Below are 27,973 nucleotides of genomic sequence, written 5' to 3'. Positions count from 1 at the left end.
CGCATCAAAGATGACATGACACTGCGCCTAAGGAAGAGCTCGATTCTGGCATCTGATCTCATGTTCACTACGAACGCTGATGGCAAGTCGGAGCATACCTTGGTGAGCTGGCCAGCAACCTCACTGGGATTATTAGCGGTTTCTTTAAGCGAGATGGATGTTTGTTTTGTTTGCGTTGGATGTTTGTTTGCGAGAGCTTTGTTTTTACATCCCTGCATGCTGGCATGGCCCCGCCCTTACGATGTCCCAGGCTGGCAGCACAGGTTGCCAGACTAAAATGACCCCTACGAGCACAGACATGGATACGTCGGCAGCTACGTTCCTGAGTCTCATCTCAATGCCACCAAGCGCGACCACATCTACGAAGCTAGCACATTTGAGGGATCCAACCGAAATCGCAAATATTTCTTTCGAAGAGAGGAGGAAGGGACCTCGATTGTTGCTTCCATGTGAAGGTACGCTTTTTCAAAGCAAGATGAGTAGTGCTACACAAGGCAAAGAAATCAAACCGGCCACCTCACGAAGGAGCTTACCGCAAGCTTCGTACACCACCACCGTGGCCAAAGAGCAATTAGGAAAGGTGCACAGAGACCAAAGGAATACTGACCATGCTTTGGTTCTATACGAATACACTGCTATAGCCGAATTGACGAGTGCGCCTCAAGCGAACGCAGGAGTTGCCTCTTCCGTAACAACCGCTACGGCTTCCATCAATTCTACAGACAGCTTGGAGGATCGGGTTCCACTCGTGGAGGTACCTTTATACATTTGCTACCTACTGTGCGCATGTATCATCCAGAAGAAAATGCACGGATCGGAAAACGACAGGCCCGTCTGGAGGAACTTCGCTTCCTTCATATGTCGCTGGACGAGTCATAGCAATGCATTTGAACGTTCGCTCTCTACGTTTTCCGACAAAGAAATATGCCAAGAAACTTTCTACAGTCATCAACAGCTACGCATCGTGCGACAGGACTTGTTCGGCCCGGTCGAGCTTGCAAAGTTTCTACTCAAGCGCACACGTATTGAGGCGCCTTTCAACGACTGGCAGCGCTCTCCGAAAATAACCGTTCTATTTTTCTACAAAGTCGTTTCGCCTCCTTCGTGATAACATTATGTCAGAAAATGGCGAACCCTTCGTTATCAAACACTCTTAGGTCCACTGAAGTTTCAAAATTAAAAGCATAGAGCTCCTCACCATATCCGCCTGTAGCCTAGGACACCGTATTGAAACATGGAGAGCATTTAGATCAATTTCCTTGATACGCTTTTCTAAGCTTTTACAATGGTTGCGAACTCGTGGCAATGCACGTGCAAGTTCGTACGCCCCAAACACCATTTCACCAGCGCCTGACTCCGCGTTCGCTCTTTGTTGTGTTAATTGGAGGATGGCAACTCCGTAATTATATTATTATTATTATTATTATTATTATTATTATTATTATTATTATTATTATTATTATTATTATTATTATTATTATTATTATTATTATTATTATTAAATATTATTATTATTATTATTATTATTATTATTATTATTATTATTATTATTATTATTATTATTATTATTATTAATAAATATTATTATTATTATTATTATTATTATTATTATTATTATTATTATTATTATTATTATTATTATTATTATTATTATTATTATTATTATTATTATTATTATTATTATTATTATTATTATTATTATTATTATTATTATTATTATGACCTTGGTGTACTTTTTGACCGCACCGTCAGCTTCTCCTCTCACACTAACCGCATTGCTCAGCGGGCTATGCGCACACTCGGATTCGTTTGCAGACTTTCGAGAGAGTTCCACACTCCACTTCCGTTCCTAAAACTGTACCTGTCCATATGCCTGCCGGTCTTGGAGTATGCGTCGGTTGTTTGGAATGGCACTTGCAAATCGAACTTGGACAAGGTTGACAGAGTACAAAAAAAATTTTTACGGATATTTCATTATCGCTTTCCTTGCGCAACTTCCCCCTCTCGCTCCACCAGGAGCGCCCAACTGAATCTTCCTTCCCTTCACTGCCGTCGTATCAGACTTGATATCATATTTCTGTACAAACTCCTTCATGGCCACATTATGTGCCCTCAGCTCTTAGAGTACATCCTACTGCGCGTTCCGCGAAAGAGCATGAGGGAATTCAGACCATTTCAGGTTTCTCCTCTTCATTCCCACTCCCCTCTAGACAGGATGCAGTGGTTGTTTAACACTTTTTGTCCTCACCTTGACATCTTCCAAAACTCGCTCTGTTCATTTACATTGGATGTTCGTAGCGTTGTATTCTAAATAGTACTTTATCACTTAAAACTCCCACTTTCTAGCCTTAAATTGTATTTACTTCACTTTTTGCTTTTTCTCCTGTTCAATGCTGTCGGTATCGTGAACTACTTTTTATCCGTTTCTTACTTATATTTCAACTTTAAACTTTATATTCGAATCTTACTGCCCCTTGTTCAATTTTACTTCTTTATTGTATTATTCTGTATTTCTAGCCTGTGTTTTAAGTACCATGCACTTGTTGCGCCTTGAAGGGTTGTTTATTTTATGTATATTTCTATATTACTATAATCAATGTCAGTTATTTGTTGTTGTTTTTTTTTTCTCTTCTATCTACCGTTCTTTTTTTTTTTTTCTTTATTTCCTGGTGTGCTAAAAAATTCTCTCACTGTGTATATAAGTGATGCTACTCATTGTTTGCTTACTTTCCGTGATACTTTTCGTCTGTTTCATTTCATGTATTATTTATTTATTTTTTTTTGTGTTCTCTCTGTGTGTGTAAACATGTTTGTGCTTTTTCATTTTTGTTTCTTTTTTTTTATTTGTGCTGCAGCACAAAGACCACATGGTTGTTCCTGCGCACATTAAATAAAGATTGATTGATTATTATTATTATTATTTGACACCTACTGCTAACCTCCTTGCAGAGGTTGTTGCAGGTTCGGGATATAAAATGAAAGCACAAAATGACAAATGTTGACAGTCCACACTTGCTTACTTTTTACACAATTCTATATGGCGGTGTAGAACAAGAAATAGAAAAGAAGAGAAGGATATGATACAATACAATACAATATCATACAATGCAATACAATATGGTACAATACAATCACCCTTAAGGCACATATTTCACAATGTTTGTACAGAGATCGGCTACACATATATAGGCTTTTCAAGTAACAGTTGCCAGCCGTGAACTGAAACTTTCTATTGAAGCGCAATTAACCACATCATCGGGTAAATCATTCCATTCGCGGACCTCCAGGGGAAAGAAAGAGAACATGAACGTATTGCTGTGTGCGCGATACTCGACTAGATGCTTGGAATGTCGTGTTCTTTTGATTCTATGTGGTGAGAGTGAAATGTATCTATTGCGGTAAATTTCCAAAAGATGATTGTTCAAAAATTTAGCTTTTATCTCATTCGCTTATCCCACTATATCTTTATTGTGCAGTGGAATGGCAGTCGTTTAGAGGAAAACCTGTACCATGATAGCGGGTACCAGTCATCGGTGATGCTCTCCCAGGACGGCTCAGCTTGGAAAGTGGTAAGTACATACTCGGATAGAGATCTGACTGCGTTCATAAACAAATACAAAGTAAATGTGCAGAGCACGGCTCTACATTTCGCATCCATTACCCATTTTCTCGATTTCAGGAAGGCATACTGAGTCCAACGTTGAGAATCAAGCCCCTCCTGTCTACAGAACGCTCACTTGGAGCTCCCATACTCCACAAACTCTACGCAGTTGAAGAACCAAATAAGAAACTTTTTCAGAAAGGTTAGTGAAGATAATTTGTACAGATGTACAATCAACTATTTTATGCTTGCCCATAGGTTGAAGTTGCACTTTATGGATGCTGTGCGCCAGAGATGTTCTAATGAAATACTTTATGTGAGCAACATATTAACTCGCTCGGCAAGAGAAACTAATTTTAGTGAACTGGTTATCATTCAGGCCGTATTGAAATAAAGTGATGGCGCTTGAGTACGTAATAACCTATTTAGAAATCAGTCACCCTTTTATGCTGATTTCGGCAGTCATGTAAGCAAATATATTATCATTAACGCTGGAATATCGTAAAAGGCCAGCTCCCGCATGAAGCCATTGGTTCACACCAAGGGTGAATCTCAAGTAAAGGTAATTACAGCACATTTTTCAGACAGACACAGTGAGGAGCATTTGGATTCGGCCTGCGTGTATGAAATACCATGATGGAAATGCAAAGACGCTGCCTTCTTTTAAAACGTGCAGTTTGCTTGGAAGATAAGTCGCAGAATTAGATTGTTATAAATGGAAGAAAAAACATTTTGGGCAGCCAAGGTATCTTGAAATGTTACAGCCAACGCCTTTGATCAAGTTGCCCTATTGTCTCTACTAAATTCTTGACGATGGTGAGCAGTGCTTATTGGCTTTCTACCATGACGGTATGCGATTTCACCCCCCCCCCCCCCCCCTCTGCTCCGAAGTTGCATCGCGCAGCTGAAGTCGCACCGGTTTTTCTGGGAGTGTTAGTGTGATAGTGAAATTGTGAGTGTCGCCAAATCAGACATGTATGTATGTATGTATGTATGTATGTATGTATGTATGTATGTATGTATGTATGTATGTATGTATGTATGTATGTATGTATGTATGTATGTATGTATGTATGTATGTATGTATGTATGTATGTATGTATGTATGTATGTATGTATGTATGTATGTATGTATGTATGTATGCATGTATGTATGTATGTATGTATGTATGTATGTATGTATGTATGTATGTATGTATGTATGTATGTATGTATGTATGTATGTATGTATGTATGTATGTATGTATGTATGTATGTATGTATGTATGTATGTATGTATGTATGTATGTATGTATGTATGTATGTATGTATGTATGTATGTATGTATGTATGTATGTATGTATGTATGTATGTATGTATGTATGTATGTATGTATGTATGTATGTATGTATGTATGTATGTATGTATGTATGTATGTATGTATGTATAACGTAACGTTAACCCAGCGGAGCGGGTGGGAATAGCATATGTGAAGGTTAAAACTACAGGGTATAGGCACCATTTGAGACGCAAGGTTTCTTAGACGTAGTGGGTGAGTAGGTTGTAAAGCCACGGTGAGGAGGCCAAGCTCGGTGCGTATAACCGCGAGCTATAGTCTCGTCCCCAACGTTTCCAGCCAGGCCGTCGTTGTCAGGTATCTAGATTATAATATGGTCTAGGTGGAGCGCATTCTACAAGGTGTGGACGGCTTGCCTTCGGACGCGACCTCGTGTGTAAGCTTGACAGGTGGTCTATGAGGCCGTGAAATACATCAACTCAGGGAACGGGCGCCACTGAATTTATTGGTGATGGATTGGTGATTTATTGGTCTTTGAAGCTAAACAAATCTGAATTTTGAGATGTTACTCCCTGAACCCTTTTCTGTACAAACATAACCATTTTGACTCGAGAAGGAAAGATGTTTTATGCGCAATTTTTTGAAAAATAAATGTGCTTTTATTCGGCATCACGAGTATCATCAAAGCAAAAAACAATGCCTATGTTCAGTTTTTAATAAGACTGAAATTGGGACGAAAATATATTCACTTCGGCATTAGGCTCATAAAAGCAGTACTCATTTGTCTGTGTTTGCTCCAATCACCTCGGATTGCTTCAAGGCGATCAGTAAATAAGAAATTAAACGACTGAAGTATAATAAGTGGACAAATATTTCGTAGTGATACTCCAAACATTAGTAGTGACGTTTTACTTAATTTAGTATTTAATATCTTGGCTGCGAATAGAATTTGCTAAATTCCTGCGAGATGTGCGAATGACCATTACATGGGTTTCTTCTTTTCCAGCTTTTGGACAAGATGTCTTCGGATTTTCCTTCGACATTCCTATTCTTTACTACCCATGGCAGGTGTCAAGTAAGTCCATGCTTTTATTTTATTTAATTCACGTGCCCAATCAGCTAACAATTTACCCTTGTGTATGTAGAAAGATGTATAAATTGGTCTTCATTGCGTTAGCTTCTTCATTAGATAATTAACCGGGCGAGCGCTCTGGAAATGTAGGAGCTGAAGCTGAGGCAATCAGGCACTGAAAACATTCTGTGGTCGTCATTATGGGTCATCTCGAACGGCGTTAGTGATGCATACAAATTAGCAAACAGTATGTACACACTTTCGGTTCCAAGCCAGATTCAACCTAGCGGCGAAATGAGCAGATCTATTCATTTCAAGAAACCCCTAAAGCTCCTCGTCATAGGAGTATTGCACAAGGGCTGATAAAAAATCACCATCGTCTAGTTGCTGCTTTGGACTATTACTACATTTCATCAGAACTACACCGCACATGTGAACAAGGAGTTTTTCTCGCTATGAATTAGGCGTCGTCTTAATCAACGTTCATCATTGCGTCAGTCTGTACAAAAATTCTGGGCTGGATTTAGGTCTCCTTACGTGCGATAATGCGAAAAGGTTTGTGCCTGCGCTTGGTTGTTTGGTGGTCTGTTGCTGCTTCTGTTAATGCTAACGTCTCTGCATGGGGCTTCGCTCCAACTCTGGTTCAGCTGCGTCATGCGTTTTTAACCAGCAACTGCGCTCTTAAGCAAATTGTTCATTCCTAACGCGCCTTTACTGAGGTACTAACCTCGAACGGGACATGACTTGCGCTTGTAACGCAAGTTGCCGTGCTTTCATATATTTTCACAAGTCTTCTCTCACATCGTCACTCACCATTATCCTCAATATTCTCCTCTTCCCCCTCCCCAGTGCAGTGTAGCAAGCCAGATTTTAATAATTTTGTCCATCCTATATGCCGTTCCAATCTGTTAACACATCTATCGATCGATCCGTCGTGGCGGAGTGGGAGCGTCCCCGTCTCATAAGCCTACACCGAGGTTGTTCCGCCATTTTCAGATTTTGGGGTTAGAGGAAGAAAGGTAGATGCCCTGGAGCCATCAACCTGGGGCTGAAATTCAGATCCTGGGAGAGGGCAGCTATCTTCATCAACTTCGATGTCAATTTCTCGACGCGAAAAGTTCGAGGGCCGACCGGATACGTCTTTAAGAGGAGTGACCCGGCGAGACGTGCGGGGTAGATTTGCGACATGTTGAGCGGTCATGGTAGGAAGGGCCTCCGTGACTTTGGCAATGATACGCTCCATTGCCGCCCCGATAATGGTTTCAAATTTGGCGTTAAGGCGGGCCTCAAGAATGGCCACGGAGGAGTCCGAGGTCACCGGCGCCGCCGCATCGCCCTCCATGGCTTCTGCTTGGGGGGCAGATTAGGTGAAGGAGCAGTTTTAGCTTCAAGGGCTTCAATTTTGGCAAGTAGCATCTCGTTTTGGACCCGGAGAGAAGCTACCAGTTTATGAAGCTCGGCGTGGGCCACCGAGCGAGCGGGGAAAGAAGGGGGTAAGAGGAGGCAACTCTACCCGAGCCGCTCACCTGTTTTCCTTTTTTGACCGCATTTGCCAGGCAACGCTTTCCCTTTGCTTGAGTTGGGAGTGGGCTTGCTTCCCCGATCTGCCGTGTGGTGGCGGTGGTGGCACTTGGTCACCTTTGACGTCACGCCCGCTTGAAGGCGCTTGCGTCTTGGAATTGGTGACGTCACCGCCGGTGACGTGATCCTGTTGACGTGGCTTCTTGCCCGTTGCGCCAGTTTTGCCGCCCTTTTGGGCAGTCATATTGGTGTCGAGGCGGTATTTGGCGGTACAGTCTCTGGATTTGTGGCATGGCCGCCACCACAAACAGCACATTTCAGCTTACACTAAGTGGGGCCCGCACTCGTTCGACGAAAGAAGCCTATAGTCAACACACGCCGCACTTATCTTGCAATTGATTTGGGCACGTGTCTGCCCTGGGACCCACGGTGTCACACACACCGCAGACCCGGATAGTGCGCAGGTAGGGTTGTACTTGGACAATTTCTGAATTGTAGACCACCGTCAGTGGCTTCATGTTTCCGGCAAACGTTCGGCAAGCCTTATTGGAGGTTTCAAATTTGCGAATTTCCAAGATGGTGCCATGCCTCCACTGGACACCATCGTTCAGAGTTTTCGCTGTTTCATGATTTGCCACAGTGATGACACCGTAGCAGATGTCTTCGCCATTTTGCTTGAGATGGCCTCGCAGTGGCACATCTCCCTGAGCTGATGTGATCACGAAATCACCAAGCAGACGGTCTGCCACGTATTCGTTTTTGGTGCTCGCAATGAGTAAATTTTTCTCGCAGGAAACGACGAAGCTGATTTCGGATGCCATTTGCACGCTGAAATAGGCATGCAAGGCTCACCACAGCTCACCACAGCTCACCACATTGGAAGACAGTCCCGATGGCCACAGCGGTTCGGGGCTTGATGATCACGACGAAATCGTCGGGGCGAAATTTGTGGAGAGGTCTGGGCCTCCACGATGACTTGTGTTGGCGGTCCTTGGCCGCGTGCGAGACGCGGCCAAGGCAGCCCGTCCGGTGGCGATGGTCTGCACGGCTGGGTCCTCCGAACGCAGCAGTGTCTTCCAGTCCTCCGAGGTTTTCAAGTGCTCTAGGCCCCGAGGGGAAGGGTCCGCCGGGCAAAGAAAGAGGATATGGAGGGAAGAGGCAAAGGGTACAGGCAGGAGTGGGGAAAGAGGAATGTTAGTGGGAATGGTAAGGAGTGAAGGACAAGCGTGTATTTGCAGTCTGCGCCATAGTGTTGCGTGTTTATAGCAAAAGCTTTACAATACAAAGGGTGCGTGATATACCGCGTGCTGCAGCAACGCACAGGCTTTCGCATTTGTTCAGTGCAAATCCTGCAGTGCTCCCGAATTTTTTTCTGGCCCGACTTTAATCATATCACCTTATCTAAAACCTGTAATGTTCGCTGCCGCCATTGAAGCGCCAGTGCCTGACATGCCTCTGTTATAATTTATTTCTCTCAATATTACAGCCGAGTTACCAGTGCCAAAGCGAGCCCCGGAGGAAGTTCCGAAGGAAGCCCCGAAGGAATACGTCGCGGAACTGCACGTGGTATCCTGCAGCAGTCACGAGAAACACTTCTCCACAAACGAAGAACTGATCGCCTACGTCGCTGTCTTGTTGAACGCAGTAAGCACGATTCTTTTTCTTTGGGTGGATAGGTATGTAGTAGAGGTTTCCTTGCCTCCTGCACGCTCTGCAAAACATAAGTGAACACCATGGCAAAATTAAACATATGCCGTTCCGTGTATGAAGAAAGACAGCGTTGAGACAAATGCTGATACGCTAGAGTTGAAAGACCTGGAAATTTGTAGGCCAAATTGCGACGCATGAGCAGGCATCAGCGTGAGGCGGTGTAAGCGTATAGAAGTGATGTCAGATACAATACATACAAGAAGCCGCTACCCGAGAAGACGGCGATTCGAAAATTCTATTTCCGATTATATGGCACAGAAAACATAGCTTCGAGCCAGCTAGTGTGTTAACTTGTGATGCGTCCGGCCACAGTAGTCGGCAGGCTGCAGAGGAAAAAAATAATTATGGTCGTCTTTCAATTTTCTTTTTGTAGCCAGTTAACAAGCTACTTATTTTTAACCCTTGATGAGACTGTGTTGGTTTTCTTACAATATGTCTTGCCAAGGAGTGCTCTTTCATGCACGTCCTAATTGGTGAGAAGGTTTATCTAGATAAAACATTTTACAATCTGACTTCTATCACCTAGTTTCAATCTTGAAGCTTTATGCTAAGCGAAGAATGGTAGTATGCCAACAAGCTGCCCTATCGATATGCCATTTGCTAGCCTTACAAACGACATGGACGGGATTATTGCTTGGTTGGGTTTGTGGGGTATAACGTCCCAAAGCGATTCAGGCTGTGAGAGACGTGGTTGTGGAGATCTGTTGAAATTTGGACCACCCGAGGTTCTTTAAACTTGTACTGAAATCGGCAGCAAACGGGGAGTCTTATTTTTTGCATGCGCGGGAACGCGGGCAGCAGTGGCCTCTGCCATGGCCGGGAATCGATCCAACCTCCCTCGGTACACAGTCAAAGCACCCTAACAGCGGCGGGGCTGAAAGAAATAATTGATCGTTTATTCGGAGAGAACAACAAAGAATGTCAACATGTCCAGGATATTCAGTGAGCATAGGGCGATCGTTTAGTTCACCTGTGGGTGCATGGGTCTAGGGTGGGACTAGGGTGGAATTCATCTTAGGTGACATCACGTAATTTAGGATGCGCCTTAGGAAGTCCGCTTCTTGGGTGGCACCAAGTCATCTATGGTGGCCGCCATCTTAATGGAATCACTTGACCTAAGGTGGACCTCAGGATGGCCGCCATCTTGGCTGGCTAGGGTGGCAACGCACCATAGCGAACACTGCTACGGACTTAGAGAAATTCTAACTCAAGTCCTTGGTGTTCATGTGACAGGCCCTTTAAATTGACGCGTAATCACCAAATGTGAGAAGCTGAAGGTTTTAAAAAGTGAATTCGAATGCTATCGCTAAGCATGCTTTATCAACAGGTCACGGTATAGACTGTAGCCGGGCTCCACGTTCTGACAACCGAAAAGGAACTGCTGCCTCGACTGCACCTCGAATTGTGAATAATTGAAACTTCTAGCTGCACCTCCATGCGCCCTCTTTTCAATCACATTTACCCCCTCCCCCCCCCCCCCCCCCCTTTCCTTCACTGCGTGATTATTTGTGTGACCAACGCTGCCATAAAACAACCTAATTGACTTGCCGACCAGACGAGCTTTCGTCCAAGTCTCGACTTCGTATGCCCATCGCTTTGTGTACGTACCCTTTGCGGTGCACGTGTAGAGTAATATAACGTCTCGAAGAGAGACTCAAAGCTAGATACATAACCTCCATGTAATAGTTGCTTTAGTCACACCTTTACTCCTACACGCGCTATAGTGCCTTATCACGACAGCTGTTGAAATGCACTGAATAAATTATACACAGCTGCAGAGCAGATATAAAATACCGATACCTTATCAAACCTCGCGGATGTATTCTAGGTAAACATCTGGTATGAAGGCATGGAGGAACCAAGAATTATGACAAAAGTTGTGGGAATCACACGCAATACAGTGAGTATATACTTTAATGACATTAAACGAAATACAATGTTCTTAACTCCGCCCAGCAGTTCTGTGAAAGCAATGAGATCAACTCTGAGCTCGGTTCTCCGCATTTGATAAGGTGACTACTCCCACCAGTGTGCGGTATCAACGCATTTTTGCATTAATAACAATATGGATAATAACAATGACCCCTTATAACTGATTGCCGTTCGCAATGATGTCTCATGGTTGTTATGTGTCTTTTCTTTGGCAATGTTTTCCCAGGAGAATAATGATTTACGTGCGCGTAAATTGCAGTCAAATTATTGTACAAAATCTAAACAACAGCTTTGCAATAACGAGTAAAGTTAGTTCCTTTTTAGCTCTGATAATTGCTCATTCGGGTCCTCCTAGACCTGCAGCATGAGTATCGAAGGTATTTCTTGCATGTTAAAAAAAAAAAAAAAGATCTCGGATGTTGAGCCTTTCTAGTTTGAGTCCATTGACCAAGCTTATGAACGTTTTTATTTTACTTGTGTTCATTTTTGTTATCGTCGTTTTCTCAATTGTGCTGTAAAATGTGAGTTTGTCAATGTTTTCCTTTAGACTTGCTTTATTTGTTCATCAAAACTTTCACTACATTTCTTTATTTTATTTTACTATGCCTTTATAACATTGGTACGAATTGCAGCCCATTACCTATAACTGAATGATAAAATCACTATATTCATATTGCAAATCTCTATTCAAAACAGTTTATATCAATTGCCAATTTTGAATATTGTACTGCCATCAATAGCTACAAATAATGATTACACTAGAAATATTGGTTTTCGCAAGGTTACGCCCCATTCCAACAATATTGGTCTTGACATTATAGAAAAATAACCTCCTTTCCTTCCTTACGCTCTCTCTCTCTCTCGACAAAACAAAAATAATCAATGTATGAAAATTTTGTAAATACTGCTTCACTTTCTTAACAACTTTTCTTGTAGTTGTTTCTTATGCAGTAATGCAGTGAAGTATTTAGTACGAGTGGCGGTCTTACTTCAGGTTCTTTCTTGTTACTCGCAAAACGTATTCAAATCGAAAGTGATATGTTGTTTTATTTTCTTCGGTGCTGAATTCTTATGCACTTATGTATTTTCCTAATGACCGTACCCAAAATACTGCAGCGCAATGTGTCGATAATTGTTTTCTTTATTTTATTGTTTATGAGCACGAACTTTTGGCTTGTCCAGAAATATCAGATCTAAGGTTACATTTTTCTTTTTGTCTGAGTGCGCTTTCACATACCCTCAATCATTCTGTCTATCAGTTAAATAAGCTGCTGCCGGAAATAAATCCCTTGCTTTAGACAATCAGTTAAAATCATATTGTACGTTCACTTTTGGGTACTAATTGTTACGCCATCTACAATAGAAAAACACGTCTGGTATAAAAAATACGACATCTTCAAGGTTATTTTGGGGAAGGAATAGGCAGAGACCCTTATGACTCTAGGTTTTGCCGCAACTGAAGAAGCAAAAATAAAGTTTTTGGGGAGAACAAGAAGGCATAAATTTTAGTGCGTGATAAAATCCCCTTGAATACTACTTTGCACTAAAGGAAATAGTGATAGAGCTTTGTCATAGGTGGCAATCGGTGGACATAAAAGAGAGGGAGCTACATTCACGAGAAATTGAAGTCCGAGGTGGCAAGGGAACTTTCATTTAGATGATGAGAACAGCACAGGCAAAAAATCGAGAACAGACAGATTATGTGTAATCCTGAATTTAGGCACAGAAATACACACCAGCAAATCACTGTCCCTCCAACGATTGTCGAAAGACGCGCTTCGCGAACCCGTAGGAACGGCTGTAACTGGTTGAACAGATTGCCTAGCCTCTAGCCAGGTATGAGAACATTTAAAAATGTTCCCTATTAGCACGCGCCGAGAAAGAGTCATACTTTCGCCGCAGACAAAAAAAAATGCGATTTTTTTTTTTAATTTACTGAATGCGTTTCTTGCAGGACGGAACAGGTGAAGTGAAAGAAGATGGTTACTTGGTCGCTGACAGGACCCTTAACAAGATTGCAGATTACGCTGACGAAAACTTTGGGAAAGACGCTGATATTGTATACGTTATGACAAAGTAAGTTATCCGTTTTCCTGTTGTTGTTTCGGTTGAGTACTGCCAATAATCTAATGTGAGGTTATCGTTTTTTCTTTGGAGACTACCGCGAATTATTTAAAGCTGGAGTTGAAATATACTCATAGATACACGTAAATATCGGTAAACAAGTTCAGTAGTTGGTACACGTTCCTGATTTCCGTGCGACGCTATCTTCCTCAATTGTTTTTAGGAAAACAGTGGGTTTTAACCTAGACTTTTATTCCAAAGGCAAGCCTTTTTCGCGTGTAACACTTCACTCTGAGGCAGTAGTTTTGTGTCTCATAAAACGAGCGGGCACTAGCCCAAAATAGAGCGAGAGAGAGAGAGAGAATCTTATATAAATATACAGACTGTGCAAGCTTTTTCTTCTTGGTTTCTTGAAACTTCCTTATTAAAATAAGCTATTGTAAATACATATACGTAATAGGTACGTCTCTTCGCGCAGCCCTAACCTATAGTCACATGCAGCGTCTTCAGCACTTAGCCCATAATTCACACCTATAACTATAGGATAAATTCCGCGAAACAGCCTTTGAGCTTAATTTTTTTCGTCTATTGTATATACCTGTATTGATATATCCTCCATCAGCACGCTTGTAGAATTTCTTGTCTGTTCGCAGTCATAAAAAACTAGAGCAGATTTTCGGTTGTTGTGACAGAATGTCTGTGCGGCTTTTGACGGGAAACCTGTAGTGACAACAGAACTTTCTGTAGTAACATCAGAAATTTCTTTAGTTACAACAGAAAAGTGCTACAGAACTACAGACAACAGAAATATACTACATTAAAACTACGGAACTACAGGAAAGTACTACAGAACTACAGAAAAATCTGGCCTTTACGACAGAACTACAGAATATTTTGTCGTATTTTTGACGCAGTTCTGTAGTTTTTTTTTTTTCAACTGGGTTCAAAAACGCGCGCATTTGATTTTCTATGGAAGTAGTAATTACACGTTGCAAGCCCAGGACAACGGTAGATAAGAAGTTAATTAGGTCACTTCTACCCATTTGTTTGTAAACGTGCACTAAAATATACACCGTTGCGTCACAATTATTTTGAAAAGTCGCCCATCGGTGGTTTTCTATGGCAGTTTAACTACTCGTTAGGATCGTGGCAAAAAAAAAAAAAGCCCTTGAAAGCAAGGTTCTGATACGTATCGAAAGTTGCAACCATTCCCACTAATCTGTTCGTAAGGCTAGCGGAGAACGTCTCACAACTGCCTCTTATATAAATGCGCTGCCTCAAAAAGCTGTTCTCAGGAATTTTAACGATTATTTCAACCATTTATTGAAGCACACACGTCATAAGGGGTCTTGAGATAACAGTCCAACTTAAGGCTTCTTGATTATTAATTTCTTTGAATTGCGGAAATACAATATAAAAAACGCCGAAAGATTAAATTCACTGCAAGATTTAAACTGGCGATATTTAAGTTCAGCTGCATTGATGGAGTCAAAATAGCTTCCTTCTTGCTGCATAGTATGTGTCCAGCAGCGAAATGATTTTCAGCTACTAATTCATGTAAAGTAAACAGGGTCTAACGCATAACATTTTTCGTTGGTACCGGTAATCTTCCCATTTAGTTTAGAGATGAACTCATCATAACCATTGCTAAAGGCCGTTTTGGCCAACTGCTACTGGTTAGGGGCACAAGCGATGGCTTCAGATTCTATGCGTGTGTCAGCATGAATCTTTTTTCATGTGCTCATTTTCTGGGAGTGCTGCGCTAGATGTCTTAGCGAAGGCGTATCAATATATTATAGTCTTTTTAATCTATGGGTACGGCTTCATCGTTGCAATGCCAGTGATGGTTTATATGATGTAAAGGATGAATTAAGTCATAATTAAATTTTAAGCATAATAGCTCACTTTTTAAGTATTCTAGTGTTCTAATTGGGTCCTCGAATTTAAACGAAGATTTGTAGGTGGCCATTGATATACCCGTATAAAATTTTATATCTTCAAACCGAGACATATGGGGCTCCATAAATTTTGCCCCCCATGCACTCTTTTCGCAACCCCGCCGCGGTGGCACAGTGGTTAGGTCTCTCTACTTCTGTACCCAGGAATGCAGGATTACATCCTAGCCGCCGCATCCGCTCTTCAATAGGGGCTAAAAAAAGGGGCGAACGTGCGCTGTGCGATGACAGGGGCCAGGGCAGGTTAAGCAGCCTCAGGTGATTCAAATTTCCGGAGTCCTACACTACAGCGTCTTTCATAGCCTGAGTCGCTTTGAGACGTTAAACACCACAAAACAAACCAAACCAGCCATTTTCGGAAAGCATATTCTGAAAAAGTGTGATCAATCATTACACATCACTGCTCGTCTTAGCTGCCACGTGACCTACGCTGTCCATCCTGCGCTGCCGTGTTGGCCGCTCCTCGGTGCTCACTGATTCGTCCCGCCCAAGAGATAGACCGCTATGTATTACCAGAACAAGTTTGTTTTAGTAACTTTAGCCGCAGTGTATGACGCCGCTTCGCAGGCCGCCAAAAGCGCATGACTGTTTTTTAAAACGTTGCTCGGCGGCTAAAACCTGGTCCGCCACTGTGCTCAGGGTAATCGTTATTTTGAAAGTCGAAAAATCGATACAGCTTTCACTAACAGCTGCCTACGATTTTTTGTTTACTGTAATCTGGCGCCTACTGAACAAGCTACAATATCTAAGGCGTTAAGTGTTAGAAATCTGTTAACAAGCTTACTAGTTTACTTAATTCATCTTTAATTATTTAAGACTGTACTTCTTCCGCAGCGACGCAGAAGTTATATCCACATTTCAAGAAACCTTTATTCTTTAAATTTATTTCGCCTTTGTTGAAACAATCTAATCGCTATATCTCCCTTATTTCGTTGCCTCCCCGACGGGGTAGGTTCATGGCAATAATAGTTAACGAATAGCATAGCTGACGTTTCATTTGAAACATGCCTAAAGTTGGGTACTTTTGACTCCGTACATGCACGAGAGCTAAAGTATGGGAATTAAAACCTCAACTCCTGATCTTTTCAGTCAAGACATGGCATCTGAGTCGCACTCCGGAAGTTTAGACAATGGAATAGCTGGTGAGTATTTTTTTGTGGCGGAAAGAACATAAAGAATATTAATGTCTCTGTTTGGTGGAGGCTGTGGTGAGATATATAATTGTTTCAGTAATTACGAGTGTTATTAAAATTAAAACCTGACAGCAATGGCCTAGCCCCGGTTTCTCTTTTTACGAGACGTGGTTGCCAAGAGGTGCTATATATTTCAAAACTAAGGAATACCCGTTCTTCAAATGTTGTCTTTTATGCCGGTGATAATATGGCAGAACTAAGAGGCTCCTCAAAACTTTCGAATTACTAGTAACATAACTAAAATGTCCTGCGCACGTCGCATAAAATTTAAATATAGCGTGATACGCGCGCTATCTTACCGGTTTTACTCGACCGCAAGCTACAGCGTAAAACCACCCGAGTACCACCAAAGCCTGTCTTGGTCAGTCTGTTTATAGAAATAGCTACTAGTGCCTCAGTTACCGAGATATTCGTTAGAATAGCGAAACTAAGAGAGAATCGAACGGAGAGAGGAGCCAGTGCAAGCTAACCAACGAGAACAATTAATTGGTAAAACAGGGAGTTTGCCAAATATTTAGGGGGAAACTTCTTTCATACTATATTTTTTAATCTTATGATTTCCAGCATTGGACGCTGTTTTCGAATGAATTACAGCGCTTCTCCACATTCGCCACTGCAGTTTGTTCCTCATATCTTGTATTTTTGGTACGAAGGTCGAGAACTTCATTTTGAATTAGTGTCTCTCGCTTTACCCCTTTCAAACGTGATGGCATTGATGAAATTAGAAGCATTTAAACAAAACGTATTAGGCGAATTATTGGACGCTGCACGTCTGCAATGATTACGCTAAATAAATTCGCCACTGCACTGGTTTGTTCATCATATCTTGTATTTTTGGTACGAAAGTCGAGAACTTCATTTTAAATTGGTGTCTCTCGCTTTACCCCTTTAAAACGTGACGACATTGATGGAATTAGAAGCATGTAAACATAACATATTACGCGAATTAATTGACGCTGCACGTCTGCAATGATTACGCTAAATAAAGAAGCGAGTTTCATTGAAAGCGAATCCTCCTCAACTCGTGCGTGATTCGAACCCACTAGCCCTGTGTCGGGAACCAGAACTACAAATTGCGCACATCAACTTGTTTCGGCGCGAGAGGAATTTGAATGTCTGTCGTGTATCCTTGGAAGTATGTTGGTCTCTCACGACTATACGCCAATGAGAATGCATTTTATTGGAAAGTTAGCTATTACCGAAGTTCTCTAGTAAAGCGAGTAGTAAAGTCATGGAGGAAGGAAACAAACTTAGGAGAGGCCCTTGCCATTTCCAATGCATTGGACAAAGTGTGGCGGAAGTGACGTCAAAATTTAGGGTTAGCGAAGTCGGGCCATTAGCAACTGCGATGCTGTTGCTATGACAACTCGGGCCACCCTTAGCAACGCTGTTGCTATGACAACTCGGGCCACTAGCAACAGCGTTGCTAAGGGCGCTATATAGGCACATGAGCGTCGCGGAGAAAGAAAATGCGGAGGGTAAAGGAGGAAGAGGACGTCAGGGCTTCTCCTAAGTTCTTTCCTTCCTCCATGAGTAAAGTGCATGCGGCAGTTTCTAGTTTGATGATGATGATGTGACTTTCCCCTTTGCACCGGGTGATCGAATGGCATTGGAGCGCCGACATGCGGTGCATCAGAACCCTTTATCTCAAATTTGCAGTCTCCCAGCAGATAGCACGAGCAGTTTAAATTACAATAATTTGAATCCGTTCTTCTGAAGCCGTTAGGTGGACCATAAAATTTTTATTCGTTGTTCTTTCGGTAGCAGCTGTGAATAGTGCCCGAGCCGTAGCATTGAGTTGAGCTTAAATGTCCAAAGGTTTTCATATTTTTTCTCGTTTTAATTACCCAGTTCTCTGCAATGGTCTAGCCTTGCGCAAACAAAAAAAACTATGCAACTAATCCCATCGTAACAATTGCCTATATGATTATAGGTTCCAGGGAGAACGGCGCAACTTTTGAAAATCCGTTTTTTAACGATCTCGCATTATTCTTCGTAGGCATCGCATTCGTGGGATACCTCTGCAGGTACCGGAATGTCGCCGTCGGGGAAGACGCTGCGGGCAGCTACAAAGGAATCTACGCTGCCGCCCACGAGATCGCTCACGTGTGAGTGTCCGAGTCAAATTTTTCACACCTAGTATGCTGTGCGCCGTTATAGCTTAAGACTCGAAGCAGTGGTAGCATTTTTGATGAGCAACCTTTTCCGCGACATTTTCCTCTCGGTCGTTATTATGAATGACGGTGGTCTAGACAATGGTAAGGGCGTAAATGCACATAGCCTATTTGGGCCATCGTCTTTTTGTTGCTTTATTAAGTGAGCAGAGAAAAACGTAAAGTACAAAGCTAAGTAGTCCATTCCCTGTGCTAATATAGTGCAGGACAATGGCGGAAAGAAGTGCGAAAGCGACCAGCCTCAGTGTAGGCGCAGTTGTGACGCGAAAAGCTAAATCTCGTTTTCTATGTCACCAGCTTTATCTAAAATTTGTTGACCGCCAATGCCGACGAAAATGACGTTTTTGAAATTTTCACACTGACACGGCTATTACTAGCGACAAGATTTGCCGGGCTAGTTGGTTCATAATGAAATTGTATTAACTGCGCGAGAAAGTAGGACAACAGGAACAAACACATACACATACTGCGCTTCTAAAACACAGGAACATATACTGCGCTTCTAAGTGTCGTATGTGTTTCTTCCTGTTGTCCTACTTTTTCGCGCAGTTAATACAATTTTATTACTAGCGGTTGACTACAAATCTCTACATGAAACCTGCTAGATAACTATAGGCCTAACTGCTAAACAGTTAGTTAATCAAAATCAGTTAACCACCTCATTAGTCACAACTACTAACTTTTGCTCAATGTACGGCAGCCCTGCTTTAATGCTGCTGCAAAACTGTCTTCATGTCACAAAAGTTCTAGTTTAAGAAATTAGTGGCCGGATACTTTTGAACAACCGATCTGCGTTATAATTGTAACCTAGAGCTTCGGTCGGTCGCCCTGTACGAATTACGCAAATCAACAGGTCAATATCAGCGTAAAAAAGGCTTCCAATGCCTCTAATTTTGGTGTGAGCATTTATCAATTTAACCTCACGTTTCCAAGGAACTGTATTCTTGCATACTACTCAAATCTTTGATGATAACATTATAGCTAAAAACGATCATGCTTTAAATTTAGCAGCAACAGTTCTACCTTCAGTGTGAGAATTCAGGAGAACGGCAATGCTTTCGCAGTACATGCATATTCTTTCACGAGCGCTGAGAGAGCACTCCACTCTTGTGTTCAGATTTCTACAGCGTAAAAGTAGCGTAGTAAGAGCCCTTGAGAACCAAAATTTGTTCTACTTCGTAGAGGTGCCTTAAATTTGTAATTGGTAGTGAAATAGTAGACGCAAACAGATCCAAAAACGAGAAGATGGCACCTATGCATGTGCTTCCTACTTGTATCTGTCATGCTGCTATGAGAATTGATTCATGTGTTCCATACCAGCAAATCGAATGAAGCACTTTAAGCTTCAATGGACACGAAGCGCGGCCCAACTGAATTTGGGACTACGGTATAACAATTTCCTCATTTTCACTGTGTTCTTGTTAGGGATCCCCAACAATTTTTCCGTATCACGTGCTGTCGATCGTGAAGTACTGCAGGAGAAAGAATAAGTGTAAACACGCTCGACACAGTCGAAACTGCGAGGCTGATGTCACAGCTTTACATTTCACCGCCGGCGACATCGCGCTTGCCTGGCGTGCTCGACAAGAACGTCAAAGGGTCATCCATGCCTCTCTATCTTCTATATTGTTCTTTTTTTTAATTCATCGCTATGCCACTTAAACTGGCTCAGACTGCCGTCACCTCGCTGCACTCTTTCTATAACTTTTTCCGCGGCCGCCTTTACCGAGAGCACCTGCGACGCAGGTGCATGTCTTCTCCGTCAGCTTTTTTTCCTCTTTTACGCCAAAGGGTGCGGCCCCCGGGGTTTCATCTCGGTGTGCAAGACATAACATATCCTATTACATTCATGGTTATTATGATAGTTAAGGTTTTGTTTGCGCACCCTGTTCTTCTCCAAAGGTGTCAGTTGCACGAAACAGGCGAAATTACAATGAAGTAAGCAAGGAAAGGCCTGGATGGTAGTTTAAAAACAATGTAAGAGGAAAACATAAATGCGATAATGTGGGACAAGACATCTTGGCTGTTTCTGTTTGCGCCACTATGTAGGAACGACATCTTTGAAGCGCCTGTAATAAATATTTCACGCAAAACCTTCGCCAACCTTCTCCGCATTTCATAAACGGATTGCTCATCGAAGGACATAGGGTGGAAGAGCACAGCTATAATGTAACTAAATCTGGTTAATAATTTCTAATGCATTTAAACTTGGATAGATAGATGGATTTATTGAAAGGAAAAGCCGAGAGGTCGGCCGGAATAATTCAAATCTGGCCTGCCACACAAACTGGTTAAGCCTGACGATAACAGGGCGCATTGTGCCGCTGCTGTGAAAATCCTAAAGGAGCAATAGATAAAACTCTACTCACTTACAGGTGCAACACTGTAACAGGTGGTTCCGTGTCATAAGTATGCCAACAGCTCTTGGCGAATGCGAAGACATGATCTTGAGCGAAATGAAAAAGCCGTGGTATTTTGCAGCTGCCTAGGATATATATAGTACATTATCCGGCCTGTATTGCCTGTGTTGGAGATCAAAGCATTCTCTTAGTCGTAATAGCGGAGATCGTAAGAGATTTGGTGGAGTATCTCTGCGACCCGATTAGTTGCTGCGTTCAAAATTCTGATGGTGTAATCAACGTTCCTGGTTCTACAGTCTAGGCGCTGCTCACGATGGCGACCCTGGAGTGCCGCACATACCAAATAATCCTGGAGCAAGGAAGTGTGGCTGGGAAGGAGGATACCTCATGAGCTACGTAGACGGTGGACGAAAGAAGTACCAACTGTCACCTTGCAGCAAAGGCCAGATAAGGGCATTACTCAGGTGATTCCGACTGCAACAAACTAGAGGTGGTTTTGCCGCAGACATGATCTCACATAGGTATCCTCACGAGAATGAACAAATAAGACTCTATATTCAAGCTATTTGCATGAGAATTTATGCAAGATATTATTCAGAGTAAGAGATGATACGAAATGGAAAGCTACAGACAAGTAACTCGACAATAACACCGATGTTTGGGCCAGTTGGTAATGATCCATATTAAAACCCATTCGCAGCACGAATAAAACAACGACAGGAAGAAAACACACACGACAGGACGAATGCTGCAAATTGCGAGATTGCTGCCTTTTCCTTCTTTCACCTGATCGTGGTGTTCTTTTGCTCTCTGAATAAAACAGCGTCCAGTTTGACTTATGTACACACGGTTACAGGTGAGTGGAATGCTGTACACTATCTTAGTAGTGCACCGAGTGAACCAAAGGTGGTGCTTGATCGAACAAATCGGCTTTTCTTTTCTCACCATCGTAGCACAAATTTTTTAAAGCTTACTCGGCGCAGAAAAGACCATGTTTACATCATATCTTTTGGCAACTTTCTTAAGATTGTGAGATATGAAGGTACGGAATTACTTGAGTGACCTGCCTCTAATCTTGCTTATCTTTCTTTTTAATACCCTTTTTCTTCTGAAGCAGGCTCTCTGCAACTGTAGATAAAGTATCAGGAGGAAAGCCAGACATACGCAATCGCTCTGCTTGCATTTTGACACTTTCGGACATTAGATACGTACACGATTTTTCTAAGGCGGAATTGAGGCAATTCATGGCAATTGCTCTTTTGATTATTTTAGAATGAGCGCTACTATAGGGGAGCATTCGTCCTGTCGTGTGTGTTTTCTTCCTGTCGTTGTTTTATTCGTGCTGCGAATGGGCTTAATATGTAACTCGAGCGCGCTTTTAAGAGCCCTTTCACCGCAATTATACTTCCATTCCCTCCAGTGAGCAGACCTTTTACTTTGGTGCAGCCTCTCTGCGCTCCAAGTGATTGTGAACTGTAGCGTACGATAGCTTGCGATGTACTGGCCGCTTCACTGGCCTAAGGCCGGCGCCTGGAGCCCAGAGAAGGACTCGTTCCAGGAAAGCCGGCACAGAGGACCTCATAGCTAGGCCTGGAGAGAACCCGATGCAGCCACATCGGCCGACCACGGCAACAACTTTTCGAATGCCTTTCTCTCCCTTTTCTCGAGTCCTTCATTTTACCCTCGGACTCATCAACAAGCGACCGGTTCAGTTGCTAGCGCCCACTTGCAAAATATGCCCTTCATATACGCAGAAATTGCAGACAAGTTCATTTTAATACGATAACGTTGAAGGACATACGCCGAAAATACGGCGTCGGTATGGCAAACGAAAAAATCACAGGAATGGCGCTGGAATATGCTATCTGGGAGCTGACATGGCCGAGTAGTGCTTCTTCGATGATATGTGCGACCTTACGAGAGCACATGATATCAGAAAGTTGCGAGGGGCTGTGAACATTTGAGGTGGGAAGGTGCATTCGTAAATAACGTTACAGTGCTTTAGGACGCCGAGTCAAGCTCGCTAATCCCTTTGCTACACAGGAAAGGTCATACGGCTTAGTTAAAGTGAGGCTTTATATATCGTATGTTAGCCTACGCTGTAGCTTAGCCTTAAAGGCGAAGCTAAAGGGTCCATAATATTGTTTTTAACCGGAACTGAACGCAATTCTTTTCATGTCGTAATATTCTCTATTGTAAAAACATATCTACAGGTCTCACCTCGAGAGGCTTGCACTTTTTTTGCTTTTCAACGTCAAAAACGTTGCCCATTGGTTATCTATGGTAGCCATAACTACTCAGTGCGTGCGAAGATCAAACACTGACAGATAGTCGGAAGGTTGGGCCCTTAGCGACAATATTTTTGTGACTATATTTTAAAGCATTTTCACGTCGCCTCGTCTTAAATATTTCCGACCAAAAAATGTCGACTGGTTGCAGAAACAACAATTCAAATATTGAATTACTTTCTTCTAGAACTTGCCTGTTACCAAGGAACCCGCTGGTTCGAACAGACATTTCCAAACTCTCTGTTTGGTTCATTTGGCGCAGTTTGGAACTCCAACTATAATATGTACGATAGAACAAAGTAAAAGCAATGACGCTGGTTTGAAATTATGCCAAAAGAAAAATTTCTAATGTAGCGACTGGCTCGACTAGCTGAACAGCAGAATATAGGTCACCGCTCGCCAAAAAGTGTTCAGCAGCATGAGAGTGCGTAAAAAAGAAAAAGAAAAAAGAACGTTTTCAAAACTTCTCGCAAAATTCTATGCAGCCATTATTTCCCCGATTTACTGCTATCAAGTATGCCTTACGGCCTCGCAGTCTGAAGCTAATTAAGAGACTCCGTGCTCAAAACAACAGATGCAGCCAATCAGCTTGTCAATTAAAAGGCCACAGTCATTGTGCTTAGCTACCTCTTCGCATACAAATTTGCTCCCCATTTTTTCCAAGCAAACCTCCGCTTTGGGCCTCATGAAGAAACTGCTTGTATTCATATTTTTGTGTGTGTGTGCTGCTTCTATGTGATGCTAAGATGCGAGTTTTAATACTTTTGAAGGAGATTTTGACACCATTCCCGGCCTCACCAATTTCCATGACGGTAGTTCACGTGAACCATTTTCTCCTCACTTTTTCCACATCTTCTAGAACATTTTTGAACGAATTGACAAGAAAACTACAAGCCGGCCAAACCAGAACCTAGGAATATGTGCGTTGTAGTGGTGCAGATATACGAATTTTGAAAACAATTATTGTTTGTACCGTTTTCCCGGTGATTATCTAAAGTGTCAGCTTACCTTCATTTTTGTAAAGTAAGAATGGCTTCCCTTTTTCGCAAATCAATCTAAACCTTCCTTCATGGCTTAAAAACCTTTGCGCCTGTCTTTTACAGTTTCTCATTTCAACAACTAAGCGTCCTTTAAATTCAAATTCAGATATTCGTAGAACATCTGAATAATAATAAGGGTACATATTTTCTCACTTGATTCTTAAACAATGAAAAAGAGGGCACACTGAATCCTCGTCTTCGTTCGCAATTTTTGAAGATTTATTCCGTAAACACTCAAAGCCTTCGGGTATTGATGAAATAGACCACATGAAAATGTACTTGGTTTCAGCTCATCTTTCTATGGCGGAATAGTTCTTATAATCTTGAAAGCGACCTTCTTTTTAAAATATTTTGAAAACATTACTTTGACTGTCCCTGGAGACATGAGAAGGGCGGGAAATTGCCCAATGAAATGTATGTTTTTTTTTAATCAAAAGCTACACCGCTTGGGATAACACCTTTGTTCATTAAGGCACATAACTGTGAAAAGAAATGCTTGGTTTTTTTCTCCTTTCCAGTCAAGTGCCGGAAGATTGCCTGCGGGAGAAATCTGACAAAGATTACATGACGAGGCACAAAAAACTTCCCGGGCAAATGACCACCGAAGAGGAATACTGCAAAATCTTATTCAAAGGTCGGGGCAGAGGAATGCCAGTCATGGTGCGTTCATCCAGAGCCCCCATCTCATCATCATCATCATCATCATCATCATCATCATCAGCCTGACTATACCCACTGCAGGGCGAAGGCCGCTCCCTTATTTCTCCAATTAGCCTGGTTCTGTGCTAGCTGCATCCACTTGACCCCTGCGAACTTCTTAACCTCATCCGCCCACCTAACATTCTGCCGCCCCCTGCTACGCTTTCCTTCCCTTGGAATTCAGTTTGTTACCCTAAGCGACCATCGGTAATGGTGACAGATAAAGAGATAAAGAAAGATAAAGTGCTGCCTTTTAAAGTACTGTCTTTTAAAGACAGTACTTTATCTCTCACCGTCATGCTTCTGCAGGTTCAACGCTGAATGGTCAACCCGGATAATCGCGCGTGCTTTTAGTCTAGAAAATCTGAAGCACTAAGCAAGAACTGTGCGCATTTTACTCTTGTAAGGGTTTCAAAGAGTAAAGAACATTTGCAGGGCGTAGATCCAAATTGTTATGGTAATCATTTGAAAATCATCCATAATGCTGTGCAAAATAACAGAACGCAAAGGCACGAAACCCTGGGAATGCTTCCAAGTGTGGTTAGGCACGCAGAACGTCATAAATATGAGCCGTCGAGTTCCAAGGCAGAAAGCATGCAGGCCTGCTGCGCGTCTCTTTGCTAAGCGACTGTTATCACGAAATGCTTTTGGCTTGGAGGCCCCAGCGTAATTGATTTTTGAGAATGCCTGCTTTGGGAACGTAGGAAAAGCAAGCGCAAAACAGGATTTTCTGGTCGAATGATTGCTCTCAAGATATGCAGCATCTTCACATATATCCGCGTGATAAGGACAGCTACCGATTAATCCTTTCCTATTTTCTGGCATGCAACAATCTTTGAACGATTAATTATTCATGCACAGCTGAACTTGGGCTACGAGGACTGCAAATTTTTAGCAGCGTCGCGGTGGCTCAGGGGTATGGCGCTCAACTGCTGCGGGATGCGGATCGAACGCCGGACACAGCGGCCGCTTTTCTATGCAGGCCAACAATGAGGCATTCGTGTATTGAGCGATTTCAGCACCCCATGCGGCCGAAATTTTCAAAGCCCCCCACTACAGCATTACTCAGAGCCTGAGTCGCTTTCGGACGTTATATAAACGACACCAAACCAAGCCAATCCAAATGTTTGATCGTTTTCTTACAACGGCAGATTTTTCTGCCAAGTAAGGTAGCGACAAGAAACCCTGTAAAAAATAGCCCCCTCGCGCAATGGAGAGCGAGGGAGGGAGTAAAGCGCAAAGCCAGTCGAAGGGCGGCCAACGGTTGTTCGTCCAGCCAACTCGCACCTTCTGCGGTGTGCCATAGTCGCCGCTCATATATCTTAAACTGTGCTCCTAACGCAGGCACATTTTATGCGACTTGTCCATTAGGTTTCTATCATGTGAAAAGACTTACTTCATATGGTTAAACATCTGGCCTTCCGCGTTCTAAACAGGAAAGTTTGTCAGGCTTTTTCTTCTTCACTCATCATCCTGACATGAAAAACCTCTGCTTTTCTTCATTCAGAACCAAGCATCGCTTAAAAACTGCAAGATGCAGTGCTGCCTGAGGACTTACTACGGCCCTGGAAAATGTGACCAGGAACGCGTGCTAGAAGGCATGGCCTGCGGAAATGGCCTCGTAAGTACAATCAACAAAGCACCATTCTTTACTACACTTCCAAAAATGCCAGTCACTAGAGCACTACAGCTATACCACTACAAAATTACATGCGAACAAGTTTTAACCTATCAGAAATCGTCTTACTCCAAGTAACAGAGGCATGCTTTGTGAAAGTAAATGTAGAACAGAAATTTCTATTCTGTTCCTATTCGCTTCGAATACTCAGCAGTAACATCATAACTTGAAAACAAATATGCGTATTAAAGCTATATAAAGTGACCACAGTAAAGATTCAATTTAGAATTACTCATTTCTTCTCATGCATTCGCATTATGAAATGAAGCGAGCTAAAGAAACTGCTTTTGAGGCTCATCATTATTAACGTGTTTGCATGTAATACAAGTAGGGTCATCCCTATATTTCAACTGCGTCCAAGTTGTCCGTACTATATACTGTACACGCCCGTGAATAACGTGGCTCGCGCGCTGGTTTACACGTCATAGCGATATGCGCACCATGGCATACTCACAATGAAACAACATTCCATGAAGTGATGCTCAATCGTAGCATCACATATTCTGCAGAAAAGAGGGGCTGAAGAACTATTATACCCTTTTCAACTTGTGAACATAACAACTTAAATATATAAATGTGAAATCATCATGGTCGTAATGATTGTGGTAAAGAAAGGAAAACGCGCGAGGCCTACGTGATGTCATCTCACTCACAGAAAGGAGCACGAAATACAAGACGTCTTTCTTCATTGGCTTAGCGTCTGGAGCGCTTCACAGGCGGCGTATACATTTATCGCCCCACGCTGACTGCTCTGAGAGTGGGAAGTTCTGGAATATTATTCATATGCAAAATTATGCTTTATAAGGATAGGACTAGGAAAGCATTATTTCAAAAGGCATACTCCTCAGCTAAATGCACCTCGTAGATGCGGACTTAGTCTCATAGCGACCATTTAGGCCACTGAATTTTCATTCAGGCCCCAAAAAGTGACTAAGTATTTACCACTTCATCTCTTTGATTTCTCCTACCTGTCTCCTTACTATCCCTTTATTTCCGCCGCCCCAGTTCAGGTGCTTCACCTCATTTCGATAGCAGATACCGGGGCAGGCAAAAAATATTTTCCTTCCTTTATTATTTTATTTTATCATATTATATTAAAGAACCACTTACTACTACTACTACTACCACTATTTTTCTCGGGCATGCAAAACAGGTGGACATATCATCCATTGCCAATAGATCCACTGCTGCTGTACGCTCTAAACAATTGTTTTTTTTTTCTTTTTTTTTTTGTTTTTTCATTGTGTACTAGACTACTGGCCATAGTCTACCGATCTTAGCAATCCAATGCACTTCTCTTCTTTTTATTTTTCAGACTTGCCGGAAGGGTATTTGCGCTAACCACACTTTGCCGGAGTAAAAACAATCCGCCAACGACACAAGCGTCGGATTGATCATGCGCGAAAAGAT

The 27,973-nt window shown here is 42.4% G+C and overlaps 1 protein-coding gene across 1 annotated transcript; it reads left to right on the top strand.

The window, feature by feature from the left end:
* LOC146173340 (A disintegrin and metalloproteinase with thrombospondin motifs like) lies at positions 1–27,923 on the top strand. The gene is made up of 13 exons (XM_084585173.1): positions 1–102; positions 3,477–3,569; positions 3,680–3,803; positions 5,884–5,952; positions 8,957–9,114; positions 11,009–11,080; positions 13,067–13,188; positions 16,221–16,273; positions 18,324–18,432; positions 21,155–21,322; positions 24,705–24,846; positions 26,393–26,506; positions 27,879–27,923. Exons 1-13 carry the CDS (start codon positions 16–18, stop codon positions 27,921–27,923), a joined length of 1,356 nt encoding a protein of 451 aa, XP_084441299.1. The 5' UTR covers positions 1–15.
* The last annotated feature ends 50 nt before the right edge of the window (positions 27,924–27,973 follow it).

Source organism: Amblyomma maculatum, chromosome 11, assembly GCF_055883805.1.
Source record: "Amblyomma maculatum isolate TAMU_Amacu chromosome 11, ASM5588380v1, whole genome shotgun sequence".
NCBI lineage: Eukaryota > Metazoa > Arthropoda > Arachnida > Ixodida > Ixodidae > Amblyomma > Amblyomma maculatum.
Note: the sequence above shows the minus strand (reverse complement) of the source record. Positions and strands in the feature narration are given on the sequence as shown.